General features: G+C 52.7%; 1 protein-coding gene across 3 annotated transcripts; it reads left to right on the top strand.

Moving 5' to 3' along the window:
* The first annotated feature begins 321 nt into the window (after positions 1–321).
* PKM (pyruvate kinase M1/2) lies at positions 322–21,839 on the top strand. 3 transcript variants are annotated; one of them, XM_059824192.1, is made up of 11 exons: positions 404–430; positions 6,190–6,359; positions 6,745–6,836; positions 9,850–9,981; positions 10,191–10,377; positions 11,187–11,457; positions 12,119–12,269; positions 13,692–13,844; positions 17,948–18,114; positions 20,332–20,513; positions 21,107–21,839. In XM_059824192.1, exons 2-11 carry the CDS (start codon positions 6,209–6,211, stop codon positions 21,211–21,213), a joined length of 1,593 nt encoding a protein of 530 aa, XP_059680175.1. In that variant the 5' UTR covers positions 404–430; positions 6,190–6,208; the 3' UTR covers positions 21,214–21,839. The 3 variants fall into 3 exon arrangements, with proteins under 3 accessions (XP_059680177.1, XP_059680176.1, XP_059680175.1); XM_059824194.1 differs by lacking the exons at positions 404–430; positions 20,332–20,513; positions 21,107–21,839 and adding an exon at positions 322–356 and having other exon boundaries at positions 17,948–20,259; XM_059824193.1 differs by lacking the exons at positions 404–430; positions 17,948–18,114; positions 20,332–20,513; positions 21,107–21,839 and adding exons at positions 322–356; positions 17,276–17,940.
* Positions 21,840–22,082: the final 243 nt, after the last annotated feature.

The raw sequence follows: 22,082 nt of genomic DNA, 5'->3' as shown, positions 1-22,082 counted from the left end.
GCGGGGTCCCTTTAAGAGGGGCGGGGCGGGGCGGGGCGGGGCGGGGCCCCTTGAGGCGGCGGCCACTCTCCGGCTGCGTGCGCGGCGGGTGCGCCGCCTCCTCATTGGCCGGCCGGGCGCGTGCGGTGCCGCAGCGCCTCCCTCCGCGCCTTGTGCGTCCGCCGGTGAAAAGAGTCCCGGCGCCCCGCCTCCTCCTCCCACTCCCCCCCCGGCGGGGCGGGCGGCGGAGGGATCCGCGGGGGGGGGTGTGTGTGCTGCGGCCGGCCGGGATCACCTTGGCGGGGCGGCGGGGCGGCGCGCAGAGGAGCGGCGGCTCTCGGAGAGGACGGGCGCGGGGCGAGGCCGGGCGGCGGCAGGTAACGGCGGGCGGCGGCGCGGCGCAAGCAGCGGCACCCGCCGCCTTCTCCGCCATCATCGCTCCCGCCGTCGGGTGAGGGTTTCCCTCAGGCGGCGGTTGAGGGGCGCGAGGCGGGGGGAGCGCGGCCGCGGTGCCCCCTGGGAAGGTGGGGGTGCGGGGGGCTCGCGGGGCCCGGCACGTGGCGCGGCGCCGTCCCGCTCGGAGCCTCCCGCCCGCGGCCGCTCCCCCGGGGCGGGGGGGGGGGGGGGTACCGGCGGCCTCGGGTCTGTGGGGCCGTGTGGGGCCAGGCACCGGCGTGGGGGGGGAGCGCGTGCCCCACAGCCGTGCCCCAAACCGCAGCGCGGGGCGCGGATCGCAACATCCCGCCCGGTTTCGTGAGGGCCGGGCCGGGCCGCGCTCCTGTGGGGCTCCGCGCGGGGGTCCTGTGGGGCTCCGCGCGGGGGTCCTGTGGGGCTCCGCGCGGGGGTCCTGTGGGGCTCCGCGCGGGGGTCCTGTGGGGCTCCGCGCGGGGGTCCTGTGGGGCTCCGCGCCGGGGTCCTGTGGGGCTCCGCGCCGGGGTCCTGTGGGGCTCCGCGCCGGGGTCCTGTGGGGCTCCGCGCCGGGGTCCTGTGGGGCTCCGCGCCGGATGGAGAGGGAGCGGAGCGCTCCCCCCGCCGCTCCCCCCGTGTCCGCGCTCACGTAGAGCCGCGGCGATGCTGTGAAGGACATGAGCTTCAATCAGCGCACGGCTGACTGAGCTCACCAGTGATGCAGCAACATCTTTATCCTCCCCCCCCCCCGCCCGCCCTAGAAGAGAAAACCCCTTCTGAATTAATCTTCCCCCATAATTATGCCTGCCTGAACACATCCAATTGATGCGGACAGTCTCTTGACCTGCGAAAACCTTTGAAACCTCTTTAAACCCTTTTCGCTGGGCACGAACAGTGCTTTTGTCAGCGGACTGACTCCCCACCGTCTCCTCAGACTTGAAAAAAGTAGACGGCAATCTCTAAAAACCCGCCTCGCTCCGATAAGGCGACTAGTTATCAGCCAGGCCCAGGTTAACAGAAATCAGTGTTTTGCGGAGGTTTTTGCCATGTTAATGTCTTAACTTTCTGGCCGCTGCCTGCTCCTGCGAAGGGCTACTGCTAATCGGGACTCGCCTCGGCCTAAAAGTTGGATGACAAAGAGCTTTTTTGGTTACCCAGATCCCTCCAGGCAAGCTTGAGCGCTTATTGCGCAACCAGAAGTCCTTAATTTAAAAAAAAAATTCAGTCCTAAGCACATAATTTTATGCCTCCTCATTTATAAAGCAGAATTTAGGCTAATTTAGAGGACTTCAAGTTTGGTGGCCTAATGGGCCATGTTGATGCCAGCTCATTTCCAAACCATCACTGGATTAACGAAGGCCACCTCTGCCGAGGCAGGAAGCTCTGCTGCCAGCCACGTGTTTGAAGCGGGGACTCACGCCTGCGAAACCCTTCCGAGAAACTTTACTTTCACTAAATAAAGAGCTCGTGGTGACTGCGGCGCTGCCTGTGAGCCCGTTGCTTGAGCAGCCTGCGTTTTTCTTGACTACCTACTTCTTTATCTGCCCAAAGCTGTAAATCTTACAAAAAACCTTAGTTTATTGGCGTTAGCTGGAGTGATCCAACACCGGTGTTAATTCCCTTTCCGCGCGCTGAGCTGATAATTTAATTTAATACAAACAAAACGTTTCCGTGGCTGGCCGGACCACGTGCTAGTCCTTTATCTCCCGCCTGGCCGGAGGCCGTTGTTCTCCCCGGGGGAAGATGGTGCTGGGGCTGCTGCAGCGCGTGGTGATGGATGGCACGTAGGGAATGGGGCTGCAGTACCTTGTCGCTGCCGCGCGCAGCAGATCTCCATCCTGGAGCTGGGGGATGCGGCAGAGGGATCTATACTTCCACCTAGAGTTATATTTAAATGTAAAAAAACCAAAAAACCAACCCAAACTTTCTTTTATAACGCAGAAAATATTTTTAAGGTTTCCTTGAAGGCAGCTAGGTGGTTTCTGCTGGTGTGGGGCCGGGCTGAAAGGCTCCTTGTCCTCTGTCAGAGCAACACGCTGCGAGGTTAAGTCGGTAGGTGTGCCTGCGCTACAAATACCCTCGAGATAAGTCTTCCTTGTCGCCAAACATCTGATGCTCATCACCTCTACTCGCTTAATTTTTTTTGTTAAGCCTCCTGTATGCCTTTGCCCTCTAGGGAGGGCAGGCTCGGCTAAGTCATGTGTGGATCTGACGGCTAATCCATCTGCGCACAGGGAAAGTGCCGCTGTTGCCCAGCGCCGTGCGGGCTGGCCTCACCTTCCCGGCCCCCCGTAACTCGTTTGCTGAAAAGCCGGAGAGGTGTCTCCGTCGCGGAGCTGCGGCTCACTGCTGGCGAGAGCGTACGCCAGCCGGGAGCAGGTGGTGGCTTCTGGGTCCTGTCCAGAAAAGAGATGGCATTTTGGGGTGGCCATCTTGTACTTACGTAACGGCGCGACACCACCTCCTGCAGCAGCCACGGAGGGAAGAACGTGTTGTCCTCCCCCTCTGGAAGAGGGGGTGACAGGCTGTATTAAAAGCCTGCTTCACTGCAGAGCTGGATTTTTGGTTGTTGAGTGCCTTTAGCTTTTGGAATGAACAAAGCTGATGTTTTTCTAGGCTTTTTTTGGGAATCTGAAGGCCTGCCCTGTTTCATAACCCTGCCCTTCTCAAAGATAAGTGCTAACTCCAGCCATTTCTGCCTCTGGCCAGGGACGCTGGGCGTGAGCAGCCTTGTTCTGCAGCGTCAGTGAGGTTGTGTAAGTGAGGCTGACCAATAAAACCCGAATCGTCACCCACCATGAGCTTCCCCGCTGCCTGCCTGCAGCTTTCACAGGCAGTAAAACGTCTTTGTCTGGCATGGCAGCGGTTAACGCAGGTCCTGCCTGGGGAGAGTCCCTGGGAGGCCTTGCCACTGCAGTTTCCACTTCCCTTTGTCACAATAACAGCAAAGGCTTGGCCCAGGGTGGGGATTGCCGGGGTGGGGATTGCTGCTGCCTTTCCTTTCTCCGTCCCCGAGGGCAGATCTAGAGGTGCCTTGGATTTGGGGTGTGGATTTAGGGTTTTCTCTCAGCCGACCGCAGGATGAGCTGGCTGGAGTTAGTCACCTCGTTACTGTAAAACCGGTAGTCCTGATCTCAGATGGCTCTTTCTAGAATATTCAAGAGCCGTGGAGATACCAGACGTCTTTGGGATGCCTTGCCTGAAGCACAGGCAGCCCAAGTAATAAACTTGGGGATTTAATCATTATTCCTTGAGGAAGGAATTTAGATTTATTCAGTGCTGGAAACATTCGGGCTTTGTAGGGTATTGCTTACCCCCCCCCCCGCCTTCCTCGTTCAGCCTGGACTGAGTGCTCCGTGTCTTCAGGCGTCCTTGAAGTCCTTGCTCCTCTGTTTGATTTTAAAAAAAGCAAGTCTGGAGTAGTGGGAAATGCCAGACATTCCTGTTACATTTATAAGACTGGTCCTTCCAGTAGAATTCAGTTGATGCTTTGTAAATCCATGGGATTGGGAGGCAGGAGGAAATATTAAAAAGTGAAGCTTGGCTGTAGCAGGGCACAGTGCTGCGGGCAGATGGGTATTTGGGGTACTTTTTGGCTGCTGCGTTTCTGCTCTCGCCCCTGGACAAGGTCGCGTTGTCTCTGATTAATTTTTCTGAGCTCACTGAACCGCAGGAAAATCTTGTGAGGAGGGGGATTGTGACTGGCAACTTAACTTCCCTTTCTCTTTATGTATTTATGAAGACTTTAGGGGGGTTAAAATTGTATTTGCAAATGACTTGAGTGGGTGGGGGATTTCCATGAGATAGGGAGAACTCACCTGCCTATTTTTAAAAACTTCCAAGTCATGCTCTGGATGCAGTTTCCGTCTTGGGATCCCGTTGTTTCGTATTCCTCTCGTTCCCAGAAGCTGCGCAGACCCGTTCGCCCGTGTTTGTGCAGAGGCGATTTCCCAGCAAAGGCTTGGGTTTTTTTGGCATCTAGAGAAGCCGGTGCTGCTCCGCAGGTGTCGGAGGATGCAGCAGCAAGTGTTAGAGGGCTAAAACACAATGTTTCAGGGCTGACCAGCGGGTTTTCCTGTAATAATGGGACTTTGTTGAGCTTTTTATGTGGGCAGACCTTCTTGTACTGACTCGGGTGAATCAGCAGCTTCTGGCAGGGCTGAGGGAAAGGAGGCTTTGCCAGGACAAATTATGGTTTTCGCTGGCCTGACTCCTTTATGCCGCATGGGAGCGAGGCGATGGTGAGTCAGGGCTGCCTGCGAGAGGATCTGCACGATCTGCACGTACGTGGGGAAGGTCTGCAGAGCAGAAGTGGCCGAGGGGAGGAGCGTCGGCGCGAACAGAGCCTCTGCGGCACCGGGCAGGCACATGGCAGGCTGGCAGAGGATCTCCCTGCCTGTTCCTTAGAGGCATGGCTCAGCCCCGCTAGCTTTGACAAAGCTTTCGGGTTTGTTGGTGCCTCTGTTTCGAAGCTGAATACACTGAGCTAGCTGGTGTGTGCAGCTAACACCATTTTGTGGTTTATGGGGGATTTTTTTTTGTCTGCTTAGGGCAGGCAGAACAAAACCCCTGCTCTATCCCTGCCTTTAGCTGAGCAGCAGCCCACGTTTCTACGAGCACCATGCTAAAGGCATATCTTGTAGGTGAAGGCAGCTTACGCTGAAAGAGCAGCCTGCTCTGAATATCCCCTGCGTTCCCCGGGGTGAAGTTTGAAGTCAAACCACTGTTTGAAGTCAAGGCTACTGATCTGCCCATGCCAGTAGCCACCGCCTTACATCACTCTCTTACCGGAGGCTTTTTGAACGCTGGCAATCTAGCCTGGCCAGGTGGAAGAGGACAACCAGCTTTTAGTAGACACTGCTGCTTGAGAACAAAATTATTGCCGTGGGGCCTGAGGTGCGCAATTAGAAGCGCCCAGGGGCACCGGCACTGCCGGGGAAATGAGTGTCCTCCCATCCCAGCAGACAGTTAAGCTTCAGTTCAGCTTCCTCTTGGGATTGCAGGCTATTCCTGCTGGTGTGGGGATGCTCTAGTCCTGTAGAGTCAAGCAGCCTGACTTCAGAGAGGTTTTTTTTTATGCAAACTTAAAAAAAAACCAAAAAAACAAAAGAGTTTTACACCTTGTGATGGTTTTCTGCTGCCCTGGGTGAGGGGGAGTGCAGGGGACCAGGGGAGACCCGCGGTGTCCTCATTTTGAAGAGGGAGCTTGACTGTATTAAAGAAATCTTCAGTCTTTTACACGTTCTCTGCCAAGGTGTTGTGCTTAATCAACTCAAGTCTACTTGCTTGTACAGGCTTAAAGGATGGGTTTTAAGCTTAGGTGGACTTTGCCGTGATTAGGTGCTGCTTGGCAGAAGATTGCCCGTGTAAGAGCGTATCTGCAGTCACGCTAGCGCCGAGCTGCCCCGGTCCCCAGTTGCGATGGGAAACGCAGTCGAGGCCTGTAGGAGAAATGACTCGAGAGCTGGGAGGGAGGAGGCAGAATCTCTGCCTGCGCACTCAAGTGCTTGAATTTTGTTGCGTTGTGTAGCTCCAAGGGAAGACTGGCAATGAAGAGAAGCTATGAAGGGAACATCTGCATAGAAGGCAGGTGAGCTTTGGGTGGTGTATGTGGGGGATGACATGGAAATAGAAGTGTGTCTTGCCTGTATCTAAGACTCTCAAGTAGGAACATAAAGATAGTTTGACCCAGTAGCAGCTTTCTTGTTACCTCCATATTCATCACGTGGGTGTGTTGGTGTCTCTGCTTGATGAGCAAGTTTGGGTGATTCCTAAACCTGGCACCGCTTTCTTCTCTTCTAGATACAGGACTCCAGCGACGATGTCGAAGCACCACGATGCAGGGACTGCTTTCATCCAGACTCAGCAGCTGCATGCTGCCATGGCGGACACCTTCCTGGAGCACATGTGCCGCTTGGACATCGACTCGGAGCCAACCATTGCGAGAAACACTGGCATCATCTGCACCATCGGTAGGCGATTCCTAGATAGGAGAGAATCACAGCTGTGAACCGCGTGTTGGTGAAGCTTGTTAGGGAGCTTGTGGGAAGGCTTCAGCTTTCATCCCTTGCCAGGGCTGAACTTGCGTGTTGAAAGAACACCACTTTCCCATGTCTGCCTAACCTGTGTTATTGCTAGGAGTGAATCCAGTAGCCGGGGAAGTCAGAACTGCTTAGGTTCTGCTGCGCTTCTCAAGGCAAGTTAGAACAATCTTTGCTGCTGCAGAGATGAGCTGCTTCAGCGCTGAGCAAGTCTGTACCCATTATACCTTTTCTCTTCCACATGAAACAGCCTGGCATGTGTGGGTTATCTCATTATTTTTACAAAGTTAATATTCAAACTGTTTCTTCTTCCTAGGCCCAGCCTCCCGCTCGGTGGAGAAGCTGAAGGAAATGATTAAATCTGGAATGAATGTTGCCCGCCTCAACTTCTCTCACGGCACCCACGAGGTAAGGGTGGGGTCTGAGCTGATACGGCCCCGACCGGGCCGTGTGTGCGTGTCTGCTGACGCTGTCTCTCACGGAAGAGGGAAATCCAGCTTAGTCCAGACCAGCCTTGGTGTGGGAAGGTGAAGCTTACTCTGCTTTTGGGGAGAGCCTGCTAGTTGTACATATTGAGCCTGTGTAACTGCTGGTACCATTTAATTGCTCTTTCTGAGCTGTCTTGAAAGCAGTTCAAGTTGGTTCCACACCCTTCTCTGTTACCAGGGAGCCAGGTAACTGATATTTGACAGTTGTGTGCCAACTGCTTGCCATGAAATCCTTCAGTTCTTCCTCACATCTTGCCATTCGCCGTACAAAGCTGCGGCTTCTCAGTTAATAGCAGAAGCCAAGAACGTTTGTCCCTCTTTTGCTGTGCACCTCTGCAGGGAGTACACAACTGTCGGTTGCTCGTCTTGCTTCTTGTTTCGTCACTGGGGGTTTTGCAAGCAGGTGATCAATGAATAACCTTGTCTCAAAAAAAACCTGTTAGTGATTTGAAGTAATTACTATGTCTGGTTGAAAGAATTGGGCTCCTGGGTTTGCTTGGCTAACCAGCTGCTCTGGTTGTGTTCCTGGCAGTCATGAGGTCAGCACCGTGGTACTTGGGAGGCCCTGTGGTGAGCTTATAAGAATAAGGTCAAAAGAAATCAACACTGTGGCAGACAAGCCCTTATTGATATAAATAGATGAGATCCTCAGCGTTACTGGAGGAGCCGAGGATCCTATTCCAGGTTGCCTAGAATGCCACCCTGAGCCTTCCTGCTGAGTTTTTTTTTTTTTACCCTGGCTGCCCTCCGTCTGACATTTTGAAAGCCGGTAGCCAGTAGCAGCTGTGGGTGGCTTTACTTACTGAACCGTGAGCCTCCTGGTGCGTAACAGCTCGGCCTCTCACCCTCCTGGCCTTTAAAGGCCACAGGGCACTGTCAGAATCAAAAGGTCTGATGCTTAACTGTGGACAGCCATCAGACCTTGACTAAACACCCTGAAGTAGTGTCGGTGCATAGGCTGCAGTTAGCAAAATCTGCCTGAAGAAAGGGTAGCGTGGAATAACTCTGCCTCTCAGTAGTGAAATCCTGCAGCCGGGTGGCTCTTGGGCTGGCTGGCTCGTCAGGGAGTTGGTGGCCAGGCTGAAACTGGGAATTTTCACACCGTTACTGCCCAGCGGAGCTGCTGCTGTGGTTTGCGTACTTGTTACCTGAGGTCGAGGACAGGGACTGTGGCTTTCTGCTTTGGGTGAGGTCTAATTGCACATTTCGTACAGCTGAGGTTAGATCACAGCAGAGTCTGGCCTTGCTGTTGTCTCCTGTTGAGTGCGACTGTCAGCCGTAGCCAGTCTGAAGTTTGAGTCCCCTCCTGGTTCCTCCAAAACACTCCAGTTTCCAGTCAAGCCCCAAAGAGTTTTCATCTGTCACGAGTGCTTCGGTTCTTGTGTCCACCCTAAAGCATTCAACAGGGCTTCAACTTAACCAGGTGCTAGAGCACCTCTGTTTGCAACCCTTTTATATAAGAGAAAAAATAAAATCACTTTTACTTCCGGCTCTGCCTGCATTCCTGTTCTGCATACGTAACTCCTCAGGAAGTCAGACTGCCTAGGAGCCAGTTAGTCATCAGTATCAAACTGAAAAGGGAAAAATCCCGGGTGACTGGGATCAGATAAATGTAATAGCACTCTTCAGGCAGGTTTTCTGTACTGCATCCGTTCAGGCTGCAGTGCGTGGAAGGCTCGGGGCCTTCCCAGTCTCAACTTGCACACCCGATCAGTAAACTAAATAATTTTTCCTGCTGTAAAGAGTTAGCAGTTGCGCTGTATCTCTGGCCGAGGGCACGGACACAAACTTTAGCGCAGCTTTTTCTGGCCCCACCTTTGTGGCGCTGGATTATCGTCCCCGCAATACTGAAGTCGGTGTGTGGGGCTCGTGTCAAGGCGGATGGGTGGCGTGGGGGGGAGCCGGATGTTTCCAGGTGAGTCGGGTCAAATGCTGTCTGTCCGTGGCACAGAGAGGGGAAAGGGTTTTTCTTATCTACAAAAGTCTGTCAAGTGTTACACAACTTGCAGTGAAGGTTATCTTTTAATGTTGTTTAAGCAAGTAAAGTAAACTGATCTGCTGGTCATCTGAAGCTCGTTTGAGGTAGTTGGGATGGGAGTTTCCCCACAGAACTGTCTGTCCTGAAGCTGGCAGCGTTAGCGAAATGCTCTTGCACATGTGAAAGTTTGGAAGCTGGGCGCATGGTGCTGGAGTCTTGAACTTTCATCTGTGATTGCTTTGGCTCTCGAAATAAAATGTAAATACTTAAATGGATAATGTCCTCTTAGCAAATCCTTTATCTTTAGGGGAAATTGAAGCCCAAGAGTTATAAAAAAGCTTATCCATCTGCTCACCTGTGGGACTGATAAGAGGGGTCAGGCTGGAAGCCTGGGGGGAAGTCGGCAGCGCAGAGGATGGCATCCTCCCCTCTGTGCTTTGAAGGGAGGAGAACAGCCATGTGTGGCAGTCGCTTAGCTGTGACATTTTCCTTCAGGAGTCTTCCCACGCACGTAATCGTCTAGCTGCGAGCGCTGCTGATGTTCTGCCGTGTTAACCAGGCAGATGTTCAGCAAAGCTTTTGGAAACGTTCTTCCTAAAGGCCCGTTGGTCGGTGGGCCATCTTCAAATGGCAAGTGTATGTCCTGATGGAAAATCGCTTCAGCCAAGCGCCTGGGCTGTCTCCCTGAGTTGTCCTTCTGGGCTTAGAACTGGGGGCACCGAAGGTATAGCCGGATAACTGCCAGACTCCGCTTTCATATGGGGAGGGCCTTTGTATCCTCACACTCTGCTTTTCTGGAAGCTCAGTCTGAATTAAATTCTCAAGCTAGAACTGAAATTGAGCATAATGTGAGAGCAGAGCTGCCAGCTTGGGTGGCGTTCGGGGTGCGTAGCGGTCTTTTTCATATGCGGCGGAATAGAAATGGGCTGAATGTTTTCATCTTTTTCCTTGCCAGTATCATGAGGGCACAATCAAGAACGTGCGAGAAGCTACAGAGAGCTTTGCCTCTGATCCTATCACCTACAGACCTGTGGCTATTGCACTGGATACTAAGGGACCTGAAATCCGAACTGGACTCATTAAGGGAGTAAGTTGCTCTTTCTTTTTCCTCCCACTTTTTTCAGCATGTGAGACTAGATACCATGTTATGCCTGTGGCCTTTTCCAAACAAAAAATGTCTCTAGGAAACGAGGTAACGAACCAACTACCAAAAGTTTTGTCGAACTTCTGCAGGCTGGGAGGTGGTTGTGTGCTGGTTTTTACTGGTTTTGCTGAAATGCATGTTTTAACGCGCAGAGCGGCACAGCAGAAGTGGAGCTGAAGAAGGGTGCACCGCTCAAAGTGACCCTGGATGATGCCTTCATGGAGAACTGCGATGAGAACGTGCTGTGGGTGGACTACAAGAATCTTACCAAGGTTGTAGAAATTGGCAGCAAAATCTACGTGGATGACGGTCTGATTTCGTTGCTGGTTAAGGAGAAAGGTGTGTAACGATCGTTCCAGCTATGCCTGTTCGGTTTTTTCCTTACAATATATTTGTACTTTCCCTCCAGTAACTGTTTTTTAGCTTGCAGTTGTGTATTAAAGGAAGGACTATGTGGTTCTTAATGCTGTAGTGAGAGTTGGAGCAAAACTTTCTCTACTTCAATTGTAGCAAGTTTCCAAAAACTAACTTCAACTGGGTTTCATTAGAGTGTCATCTGAAACCCCTCTTCATAGGTGAATCTGTGGTAGGGACATACCAGTGTACGTGATCAAAGCCTGTTTAGGTAATTCATACTTTAGCCTGGTTTTACAGCATAAACCCTGAGTTTTGTGGTTAGAGACAGAAGTAGGTTTAACTGGTAACGTAGGGGCAAGGTTAGTTCCACGATACTTCCTTTACAGTGCTGCCTAAAATGCTCTAGCCTCAAGGTATTGCCTCTAATCCCAGAGTGTGTGTGGGGATGGAGGTGAGGCTTTTGGGGTGCTCAGTTTGGTATTACAGGGCTCCTGTGTGCAGAAGTGCAACCTGGTAGCTTGTTTTGGGGAGGCAGTCCCAACCTCTTGCACTGAACAAACGGTGTCTTCTCCAGAAACAGCGTAGAAGTGGTTTTAAACCAGTCTGTTTTGCTCCCGTGGGTAAATTGCAAGCTTGTGTGTTATGTAAATCCTCTGAAGAGACCGGTGATGTGTTTTTTTGTCACGTGCGGTCGCTGTTGGCACTACTGTTCTCAGACAGGGAGGTGGTGTGGGAGCTAGCAGCGGGGAGCTTTCCAGTAAACACTGACCGTGGGAACGCATCTGTTTCAGGCAAGGACTATGTCATGACAGAGATCGAGAACGGTGGCATGCTCGGCAGCAAGAAGGGAGTGAACCTGCCTGGCGCTGCAGTCGACCTGCCTGCGGTCTCTGAAAAGGACATTCAGGACCTAAAATTCGGTGTGGAGCAGAATGTGGATATGGTGTTTGCTTCCTTCATCCGCAAAGCTGCTGATGTCCATGCCGTCAGGAAGGTGCTGGGGGAAAAGGGAAAGAACATCAAGATCATCAGCAAGATCGAGAACCATGAGGGTGTGCGCAGGTGAGCTTTGTGCAGGTGACGCTTCAGGTTTGTCACCCTGTGTCAACGGAATAACACAGCCCCTTCGTGCTGCAGAGACTCTGGTCTCTGGCTTGGCAGCAGCAGCGAACTTATAGTCCGAGTAACAGGGTGGTAGTGCAAGCCATCAGTTAATGCCGTGTGCGTGGGACTTGACGTAGCTGCGGTATGAACAGTGGGTTGTGTAACTGTTGCACGCCCTGAGCTCGTGGGGGCAGTGTCACAACCTCCCTGCATCCCTGAAAAATCTGCGGTAGTTTTTGTAGCGAGTGTGAGTTCAAACTTGAGCAAACTCGCTGCTCTGGATGCAAATCAGTGAGCTAATGCATGGAAATCGCCAAGTCTGCGACAAACTATCGGACTAAAAGATCTCAGATCAGCTCAGGCTCCCCTTGATCTGTCTTTGTATAGCTTTAGAAAGCTGTACATAGCGCTTTATATGTGCTATGACTCTGTCTTGTTTTTCTTCCTCCTACCTTGGCATTACAGGATACCAAAATGGCATGTGGAAGGCCCGTGTGCTGACAGCATAGCTGCGAATCGTGCTCCAGAGTGACGCTCCCTTTCAGAGGGGGAGGGCAGAACAGATGGGAAGGTGCTTTGCAGAACAAATGGGGTAACAAATCTTGTCTTTTGCTGTCAGGTTTGATGAGATCATGGAGGCCAGCGATGGCATTATGGTGGCCCGCGGTGACCTGGGAATCGAGATCCCCGCTGAAAAAGTCTTCCTCGCCCAGAAGATGATGATTGGGCGCTGCAACAGGGCTGGCAAACCCATCATCTGTGCCACTCAGGTACTCGAAACGCAACGCTAGCTCGTAACTGCCGGCGTCTGGCAGGGTGTGAACGTCAGTAGCTGTCGTGGCTTGATGGTGTTCACTAGAGAGTGAGTTACCAAGAGCAAAGAGGTTTTGCTCATAGCAGAACAGCTCATCTTGAGGCACTTCTTTAAAGATGTGTTTGGGATCTTCCCCAGTGAGGTTATAGGACCTCTCGTGTGGCTGCTGAAGGTTTTACCCCTCAAAACTTCATGCAGTATGAGCCTTTTGGGCTTGACTAAACAGACTCTGGGAAAAAATTGCTTATGCTTTGCCTTGGCATCTTGCGGCAGCACATCTGTGTCTAACAGAGAAGACTTGCTAAGGTTCCCGGGTATCTTACAGGATGCACCCACACTGCAGCATCAGAAGGAGCTGAGTAAAAGATCCATCTCCCTACTATTCTGGGAGCTGCTAGTGATGAGGGAGGGAGAGCTGATGCTCGTCTTCACTGTTGCCGATAAAGATAATATGCGGACAGTCCTCAGGCACTGGGAGGACTCATTTCCTGGCTGTGCTTGCTCCATGCACAGGCTGTGGGAGCAAAAACTGTCACCAGAGAAGGTTCTGGCATGTGCTCCTTCCTCTTCCTGCGTTGCTACTGAAATGCAACTGAAACACTGCCTCAGGCGGTGTTTCTTGAGGAAATGAGTGATGTTTGCTCAGTGGTGAGCTGTGGCAGGGAGAAAGCTGAGCACCTGAGGAAGATAGGAGAGCTGGCCAGGCTTTGGTGTGTGGACTGATAGGAGCTTCTGGGAGGAAGGGGTAGGAAGAGCTAACGTCGTGGAAAGCTGCCCTCTTTTCTGCTCGCTTCAGAGTGGGAGCTTAGGAGGCTGGTGGTGTTAGCTGTTCTGAGTTTACTAGCCTGTTCATATTATATACAGAATTTAAAGTCTTGTGTTGGATGAAGATGACTTTAGTTGGTGCAGACCTTGCTGTTTACCTATTTCTAGATGAAAAAACCAAACCTGTAGATGCTAATTTGGCAACATGTGGCTGGATTTGAGCTTCCCGTAAAGATGTCTAATGCAGTAGTCTGCTCTAAAGAGCTCTTGAGTTCCTTGGACCAAGCCCTGTGCTGAAAAGTTAAACTGGAAAGTCAGAATACTGTGTCTGTGATGTTGTGTGGGTTAAATCTCCCTGGAAAAGGAGTAAATGTAGAACAGGTACAAATTGAAATGGGTTGTTTGTCTTGCTGGTAGATGCTTTAATTCAAAGCTGGTTAGGGACCAGGCCCCTCTCTGTCCTGGAGCCATGGGAGAGCTCCTCTCCCAGAGTCCTTCCTTAGGCTGCATCCTGCCTTCTGCCCTGTCTGTAAAGCATATTGAAGTGCACTAGTGAAAAAGCAGCTGGTTCTTTCCGCAGCGGCTTGATTTCTTTGGATTTGTTCTCTTCCAGATGCTGGAAAGCATGATCAAGAAACCTCGCCCAACCCGTGCCGAGGGCAGTGATGTTGCTAATGCCGTCCTGGATGGAGCGGACTGCATCATGCTGTCTGGAGAGACTGCCAAGGGAGACTACCCGCTCGAGGCTGTGCGCATGCAGCACGCTGTGAGTACCGCCTTTGCTTTGGTGGGGAGCCTGTCCCGCAGGTGAAGTTAGCAGTACTCTCTTGCCTTGCGTTTTCCACCTGAGCCAGGCACCTGAAGATCTAAATGTGTCTGATGCTAGGTGGCAGCACCCAGCAGCCCAAAGTAGTGATTTCTTTGTTCACACTCCCGTTGTGGGTGTTTCTTTACCTAGCATGGTCCTGAGGGCCTGAAACCTCACTTTGTATGCTCCAAACTATTGTCGAGCAGAGCTGAGAACTGCTCTGCAGTGCTCTGAAGGCTAACACTTCAGATTTCCCATTAATTTTTGTTTAGGCCAGGGTAAAGGGGTATGGTTACCTTGGTATGAGTTTCTCCAAATGCCCTATTCGTTTTGGCATATTAAATGCCTTAAACTTCAAGGTCAAGGAGCTGCTTAAGCAGTTTATCTCTAGATAATGAAAGGTGTTGGCTGACTTCTCTGGGGCTTGGGGGCGGCGGGGGGGGGCTTGTGGGTCTGATTTACAGCGCTGTTGCATTCAGCACCTGGTGCGCTTGGTGTTGGGGGTGTTTGTTGCACGAGTACTGACAGCACCATGTTTTTACATGCCTGAACTGCCAGAAACCTCTGCTCTGCTTCGAGTTCACCCAGCTCGCATTTCAGCTGATAAAAAGCCTGATGTCAAGTATCTGCGAGTCTTGCTTCTCCCCAGTTACCAGTGCTGTGAATCACAGCAGTGATAACGCTCACCAGTTTTATTTGCAATTCAGGTTATATAGATTAATCAGCTCGGTTAGCGTTTGTTTGCAGTGCATTATGTGAATATCTTTTATCTGGTCAATACGGAGTGGTGTTTTTTTGCACGTGGCAAATGCAAAATATGACTTGATGATTATTGGGCAGTGACTGCTGGTTTACAGGCTGAACACTGACGGTGCACCTAAAAGGTTCTTCCTCAGTTTTCACCCCCGAAATGACGAGGATTGACTTTTTGCCAAGAGTTGGAAACTTGCTGCAGCAAACCTTACACCTGGGTTTCCATTCTGGCATTAATTCTTAGACTCGGGCAGGTTGTATCGTACCTGTAGCTTGAGCTCAGGATCCATTGCACGTGCTTCCCTTTTCCTACAGACCTGGGAATAGTGGTGTTCGTTCTGCCAGGCCCCGCAGAAATACTGAAGGTTTTAACCCTCTGTGCAAAGGAGCAAACACAGATTCACTTTATTTAATGTAAGAGGCACAGGCAGCGAGGTGCCAGCTCTGTGATGGCAGGAGCACATCCCCCTACAGTCGGGATCTTTCATCTGAGCTAATTCACTTGGCATTAGTCGAGAGAAGCCCTGCCCAGCAATAGTGCCCTGAATAACCACGGTCTGAAAGTCTGCAGCATGGCCAGAGCAGGTGAATATTTCCATCTGAAGTGGCCAAGCGCTCATAGCAGGGAGTGAGCACCTTACCTCTGGTAAAGAGCGGCTCCTGTACGCGTTCCCTGGCCTGAAATTGGGATCAGTTGATGCTACGGGAGTATTCTGAGTAAAGCTCCCTCTGTAGTGAGGTGCAGACACCAAACATGGGCTGTGATGCTGAGAACGATCGGGGTCTGTGCTATGTAGTGTCCTTGCACCTCTCTAAAAGACTTGACCTGTCCATCCCTGGCCTGTCCCAGCTGCTTCACTTAGCAATCTCTTTCCAGCTAGCCTTGTAGAAACGAGCTTGCTCTTCAGTAGCTGGCATCTCTGTGATAAAAAAGCCACATGCCTCGAGTTTAGTACTAAGTTTCCAAGTATTGGGCAGGCTGTTTCCTGCTTGTGGGAGCGGGGGAGTGGGCTTTCTTCCAATTCCAGTCCGTGATCCACAGTTGTCTTCAAACGCTGCCCTGGCCATGCTGTCTAACGGGACCAAGGTTTAAATAGCCGCTCCGTTTTCCTTTCTCCCACCTCCACCCTGGTATCTCCACCTCCTCTAGCTGTTTCCGTGTGAGTAAAGCTAGCTGTGATGTGGCGTTAAGAATTGCTGTGCCCTTCCACTGTCAAAGCAGGCACGTGTATACACATATTCTCTTACAACTGGGGAATGCAGGCTTTCCTCTCAGCTCAGGCTCACTGCGTGTTACGCAGAGCTGCCTGGCTTTCGACCAGGAGCTGAAGATAAACTGCCCGGCTACCAGCTCTTGTGTTTGGAGTAAGTGTTTTGAGGCAAATGCTTCCTTTTTATCGAACGGCAAGCATAAAGCCAGCAGTAGCAAAACTGACTGCTTTAGGGCCGGAGTTGACGCTGGAGTGCTGTTCCTGCCTGTCAATGTGTCCTGTTATTTTTAGACATAAGATACTTAACTACTTTGGCTTAAACCGATATCTGTGGAAGAGGGATAATTCCTAGCATCACATGAAATAATTCATTAACACTAGAGTAGCAAAACTCTTATTTGGAAGGGGTCTAACTACAAAGCTTTCACTGTAAAGGCACTTCAGTCTCTGCTTAAACATCAACTCGTCATGCTTTGTGTAGCGGCTGCTCACTTTCTGGAGTAACTGAGTGAAGTTGTCCTTGAAAAGATGATCAACCTTGGCATGCTTTTCTAGTCTCTGCAAGCCTTCTTTATCGGGTTGTCAAGGGCTAACGCAGCCTTCTGAGATGAGTATTGCCTTTGAATGTGAGTGATTGCCAGCGTAGTGGGATGAATAGGTTACTGCACTTGTTGCAAACGCGTAGCCTGAACAGAAAGCCTTTAGTTGCGCCTCTGTGCCTCTCGTCTGTCCAAGTCTGGCACTGTACAAACACCCCAACGTACACGTTGTGACAACCCTGTAAGGAAGACTTGTTCCTGTTTCTTTCTCTGTTACCGAAAGGGAAGTTGGTATAGCACTCGGAGGTGAAACTTCATTGGCTCTCAAGTTAAACTAAATCTAATGAAGCTGAGAGAGACAGTCTCCCAACTTCAGGCGTGATGTTGAAAGTGCGTTGCTTGCATGTTGGCTCCGTGCTGTTCCAGCAGCGCCGTGTGGTGTTGGGAGAGATTTCCTCCTGAGGAATTGCAGGTGGGACCGTCAGCAGGCTGGTAGATGGCATGAGAGTCTCTCAAGGAAGTAATAAGCAGCCGCAACAAAGCCTGGTTTGACTCTGAGCTGGCTTGCTCTGGTCCTTGAAAAGCAATCTGCAAATGCCTGCTCTGAAAGGACTCCAAAACATAGCAAGAGTGCCACCTTTGAAATGCCTGCCAGTTCAACGGGGTGGTGGAGCAGCCAACGCGGCTGTGGCGTGTTAGACTGGGTTGCGTTCAGCAAACTCACAACCTGAGAGCCAACAAGAGTTTCACAGCCTGACCTTCAATATCTTCTTGCATGCATTACTACGACAATTAAGCAAATTAACATGATCTCATGTTACTCTGGTGTATCTTTCCTTCTTTTCTTTCCTCTTTTCTCCTCCTTCCCTCTTACTCGGGCCTGCAGATCGCTCGTGAGGCTGAGGCCGCAATGTTTCATCGTCAGCTGTTCGAAGAAATTTTCCGCCTCAATGTTAACAACAGGGACCCTGCCGATGCCATGGCAGTAGGCGCAGTGGAGGCCTCTTTTAAGTGCTTAGCTCCAGCCCTGATAGTTCTGACCGAGTCCGGCAGGTAGGGCTCAGAGAGGGGGCTTGGTGCCGCTTGTTTCCATGAGTAGAAACACGCTCCGTTCTAACACTGCAAATACTCAGCAAGCAGCTTGCTGCTGCGGTATCAGCCTTGCGTAACCGCTGCAGTCTGAGTTGAGCTCATCTCTGTGGCAGGGAGGGACTCCAGGTAGGCAGGAGCAGAGCGAGAGCGCCTGGCAGTTGGCATGAATGTCACCTGAGTGTGGGCTCGGCAGGGCGAGGTGACCCAGTAGGTGCCACCAATTCAGAAAAGAAACCTTGAGAATCGAATGGTTCCTCTATAAGGCTGTGCTGTTTGGGTGGCTGAGCGTTGCAGCCATCGCGCCAGCGCGTTGAACTAAATCTGGGCTTGCTAATTGGTAACGCTTAATGTCAAAAGCTGAGGGTATTTGTGTGACACCTTGCTGGTAGAGCACCTCGCCTTACCCTGTGCCGCCCCGAGCGACTGACGTGAGTGTTGTCTTCCCGAACGCGTGTTGCTCTTATAGATTGCCCGGGAGGCCGAAGCCGCCATCTTTCACAGGCAGTTGTTTGAGGAACTGCGTCGTCTGACTTCCCTGAACTGTGATCCCACGGAGGCCGCCGCTGTTGGCGCTGTGGAAGCGTCCTTCAAGTGCTGCAGCGGGGCCATTATTGTCCTCACCAAGTCTGGAAGGTAGGAGGTGACAGGTTCCCTCAGGTCGAGCCCACTTCGTGACAGGGTGGGGGAAGGAGACTCGCAGAAAGATGGCTTTGAAAGACTAGAGCTGTAACAGTGAAGCCCGGGTTTTGGCAGCGACTGAGAGCCCAGACTGCCTGCCTGCAGTGCCAGCTCCTCGGGAGATGGGCAGACATCTCAAACATCTGCACATACGTAACCTCCGAGTTCCTCAGCCCGCCTCTGCCAGCGTGGCAGCAGCACCGAGCCCTGCCTCCCCTTGCTGTTCCGAGTGGCATCTCTGCCAGCAGCGCTGGCTGGAAGAGTCAAGGGAAAATAAGTGTTGCAGCTTCGATTCAAACTTCTTGGCAAGAAATCCTCGATTTAAGAGTAAGGTAGAAGTTCAGTGGATGCAGAATCTTATTTTTTTTTTTATAAAAATCGAGGCCGTGGCCTTTCATAGTAGCATCCAAACTATAGGTCCCTTGCTGAACCTTTCGGGCATCAGCCCTGCTTGCCTAAGCTCAAGGGGCGAAGAGGGACTGCTTAGCCTAGAATTGTTAGCTAGGGAAACTGAAAGCGTTGGAGATTTCCTCTTAGAGGCTTCCTTATGCCTGCCTGCGAGTAATCTCACTGAACAGGCAGGCACCCAGCAGCCAAGCGCTGCCTGCGCTCTCAGGTGGGCTCAGTGCCTCGGCTGCAGGTGAGAGGCAGCAACGCAGACGCGCTGGAACTATGTAGTTTGGGATTTCTGTCCAGCGACGGTGGCAACCACTGAGTAGAGACTCACTCTTCCAGTTGTGGAGAGGAAGCTGAAGCCTTGCTGATCGGCTTTTCCATCTAGAGGAACTAGGCTGCCCGCCCTCAAAGCACGTCCAACCATAAGTCTCAGACTGCTTTCTGGAAGAGAATCTGAATTTCTTGCACTGGATTCGGACCAAAGAAATAATGCAGCGGCAGAGATGTGATTATATGCGCTGGGCATGGTCTACCTGAAGAACTGGACCATCGGTGAATCCTTCACCCAAATTTACAGCTTAAAATTATTTGAAGCAGCCACTTTCTGCAGAGATGATAAGCACTGAGTTTCTGGATACCCTCGTGCCTCTAACCTTTCTTTGTAAAAGGTTCCAGTCTTACACTTGACCTTTTTAAAGAGGTTTGAACTCTGATATTTGAATATTTTTAGCTGTGGATTCTGTTACAGCCTTTGAGTACCTGGGTCTCCTAGAGCTACCGGAAGACTCCTTGGACAGCGTGCGAAGGATTGTCTGAGAGCTGGCACGTGTGTTTGGGTGCTTCGAGCAGGCTGCTACTGCTTACTTGAAGCAGCAATCTTTGGGTATTGCTGAGCTTGGCTCCACTAAACAAGGCTGCAAAAGCTAGTGGAGATACCGGCATGCTCATGGAGCTGTAAACGTCATGGCCTTGCAGTTTTCATCTCCATTTATTTGCAGATGCACTCTGTAAGCAGTGCCGAGGGAAGGGGAAGCCGTAGTCCCCACCCAGTGTGTGCTGCTTGTTATGTTAAGGCATTCTAAGGATTCTGTGCCCAACTTCCCGGCATAAATTTTGGCCTCAGTTGCGTTTGCTTCCTGTTGGGCGCAAGAGCAGAGCTCTGTGCGGAGGAACCGGCCCGTTTGCTGGCTTCAGCAGGTGAACGTGGCCGGGAGGCAAATGGCTTCCTCCTTGGCAAGCTTTGGGTAGCGCTGCTGGTGAGGGCTCTTTCCATCCCATAAACCGGGAGCTCCTCAAAACAGAGGGAACTTGCAGGGACCCCCGTTGAGATGCCAAGGACTGCTTGCAGAGGCCAGAATAAATGGCACCTCGCCACCTTAACATAGCAACGGAGACAAATAAAGGCTTGTTTTCGGGACCAAAACACCCAGATGGCACTTCCTAAACGCGGAGGCGAGGTGATTTTTCTCCGCAAGACCGGAGTGGGGACTGTCACCAAGGGACGGCCTTTGGTGGTGGTCCGCCCAGTTGCCTAACTGGGAATTCAGCAGAGCATCGAGCTCGTTGGTGAGCTTGGCTCTTGCCGGCATCTCCTGTGGTCATCTGCTGTGTCCCTCCAGGGGTTTTGTGGAGCCTTCCAGGTGACAGGCGAAGCTCGCTGCCGCTTGTGCTGCGAGCGGAGGTGCCCCTCTGGCTGTACGCGAGCTTCTTCCAGCTCGCTCTTGGCTGGCTGTGCTGGTAACATGGTGCTTCACCTCGTGTCTGGTTTCCTTCTAGGTCAGCACACCTGGTGTCCCGGTACCGCCCGCGGGCTCCCATCATCGCCGTGACCCGTAACGACCAAACGGCACGTCAGGCCCACCTCTACCGGGGCATCTTCCCTGTCCTGTGCAAAGAACCAGCCCACGACGCGTGGGCCGAGGATGTGGACCTCCGCGTGAACCTGGGCATGAATGTTGGTGAGTGACGCTGCTCCGGCCTCACCCGGGGAACGGGTCTGGTGGGACGTGGTGGTCCCGAGCACCTCCGATGCTGCTGTTGGGGTTACTGATGGGGACCGGTGACGAAGGGAAGGGGAACTGGCTGCCGGTGTGGTAACGGTATCCGATTGGGAAACGGGGGATGGCAGTTGCATAAGCACAACCACATCCGATTGGGAAAGGGGACAGCAAGTTTGTCACGGTGTCCTTAAAATAGCTTCCAGTGGAAAACCAGGTTGGTTTTAACGTGGTAAGCGCTTGAACCACGATGCTCATCCCTCCTGGGAGACGAGAGAAGCCCGGAGCAGGGTCACTCCTTTCTCCGGCCCTTCTCCAAAGCCCCTGCGCTTGACTTTTGAGCTCCGTGTCGCAGAGGAGCCCAAAGCGGAGGCGAAGGGTCCAAGATGGGTGGGCAGTGAGGGGACGGGGTCTTGATATCAACTCAGAGCCATGGCTGCCGTGGGACGGGCTCCCTCCTGCCCCTCAGTGGTGTTGGGGAGGGGGTGACAAGTGACGTTCCCCGGTGGCGGTGGGACCCGAGCTCCGACACATCCCTCTCTTCTCTCTCTTAGGCAAAGCCCGCGGCTTCTTCAAGAGCGGCGACCTGGTCATCGTCCTGACGGGCTGGCGCCCCGGCTCGGGCTACACCAACACCATGCGCGTGGTGCCCGTTCCCTGAACGACTGACTCCAACCAGCAACCACCTCTCTTCCCCCTTCCCCTCCGCTCCCCTCTCCCCTCGCCGTAGCCCAGCCATCACTTGCGATGTTCTCCTTGGCCCTAGAGTGGATGTAGGTTGCTAAACACCACCCAGTGCAGCAGCAGCAGGGGGAAGAGACCTTAAATCACTAAAAGAAAAAAAAAATATATATACTTGAAGTGTTTAGTTTTTTTAAAAACCTTTCCCCCTAGTCAAGTCCTGCCCCCATGTCTGTTGGAGTCAGCGTAGGAGGTTCCTGCATCCTGCTGGGTCCTCAGGGGGTGAAACATCCCTTTCCCTGCCCTGTTTTGGGGTGATGGGAAGGGAAGAAGCGACTTGTGGGCAGTGGTTCCGCTGTGCCCCTCCTCGCTCCAGGGAAGCTGCTACTCCGCACCCCCCCAGCCCAAACCCCCGGTGACTCCAACCCCCTCTACGCTGGCGGTTTTTAGGGGTGGGGGTAGAAGAAGGGTGTTGGCTCCAGCGCGCTCCCCCGCTCCCCGTGCACCCTGTCTCGTGGTAGTCGTGTCCCCCCACCCTCTCCCTCCCCCTGCACCCCCGGGGGGGCAGAGCACAACTCTCCATCAATAAAGAGAAGCTGAAGCACCCACCCGCTGCCCTGCTCCTTGGGCTGGGGGGGGTCGGGCAGGGCTTGGGGGGCCCTCGCGGGAAGGGCCTGGAGGGGACCCAGGGCGCTGCGTCCCTCCCAACGCGGAGCGCGGCCCCTTTAAGAGGCGGGGCCCCCTGCAGAGGCTCCGCCCCTTCCCGCCAGTGGGTGGGGCGCCGCGGCGGCGGAGGGCGGGGAGTTGAGGACGGCGGCGAGCGGCGGAGACCAATAGGGGCGCGCGGCG

This window comes from Gavia stellata, chromosome 13 (genome assembly GCF_030936135.1).
Source record: "Gavia stellata isolate bGavSte3 chromosome 13, bGavSte3.hap2, whole genome shotgun sequence".
In the NCBI taxonomy this organism is placed as follows: Eukaryota; Metazoa; Chordata; class Aves; order Gaviiformes; family Gaviidae; genus Gavia; species Gavia stellata.
This window is presented reverse-complemented; position numbering and strand designations above follow the sequence as displayed.

Bases quoted from the DNA above. Each gene is read 5' to 3' on its own strand.
- PKM (XM_059824192.1), top strand. From the start codon at position 6,209: ATGTCGAAGCACCACGATGCAGGGACTGCTTTCATCCAGACTCAGCAG. The intron at 12,270-13,691 runs GTACTCGAAACG...GTTCTCTTCCAG, and splicing joins CCATCATCTGTGCCACTCAG to ATGCTGGAAAGCATGATCAA. The intron at 20,514-21,106 runs GTGAGTGACGCT...TCTCTCTCTTAG, and splicing joins GAACCTGGGCATGAATGTTG to GCAAAGCCCGCGGCTTCTTC.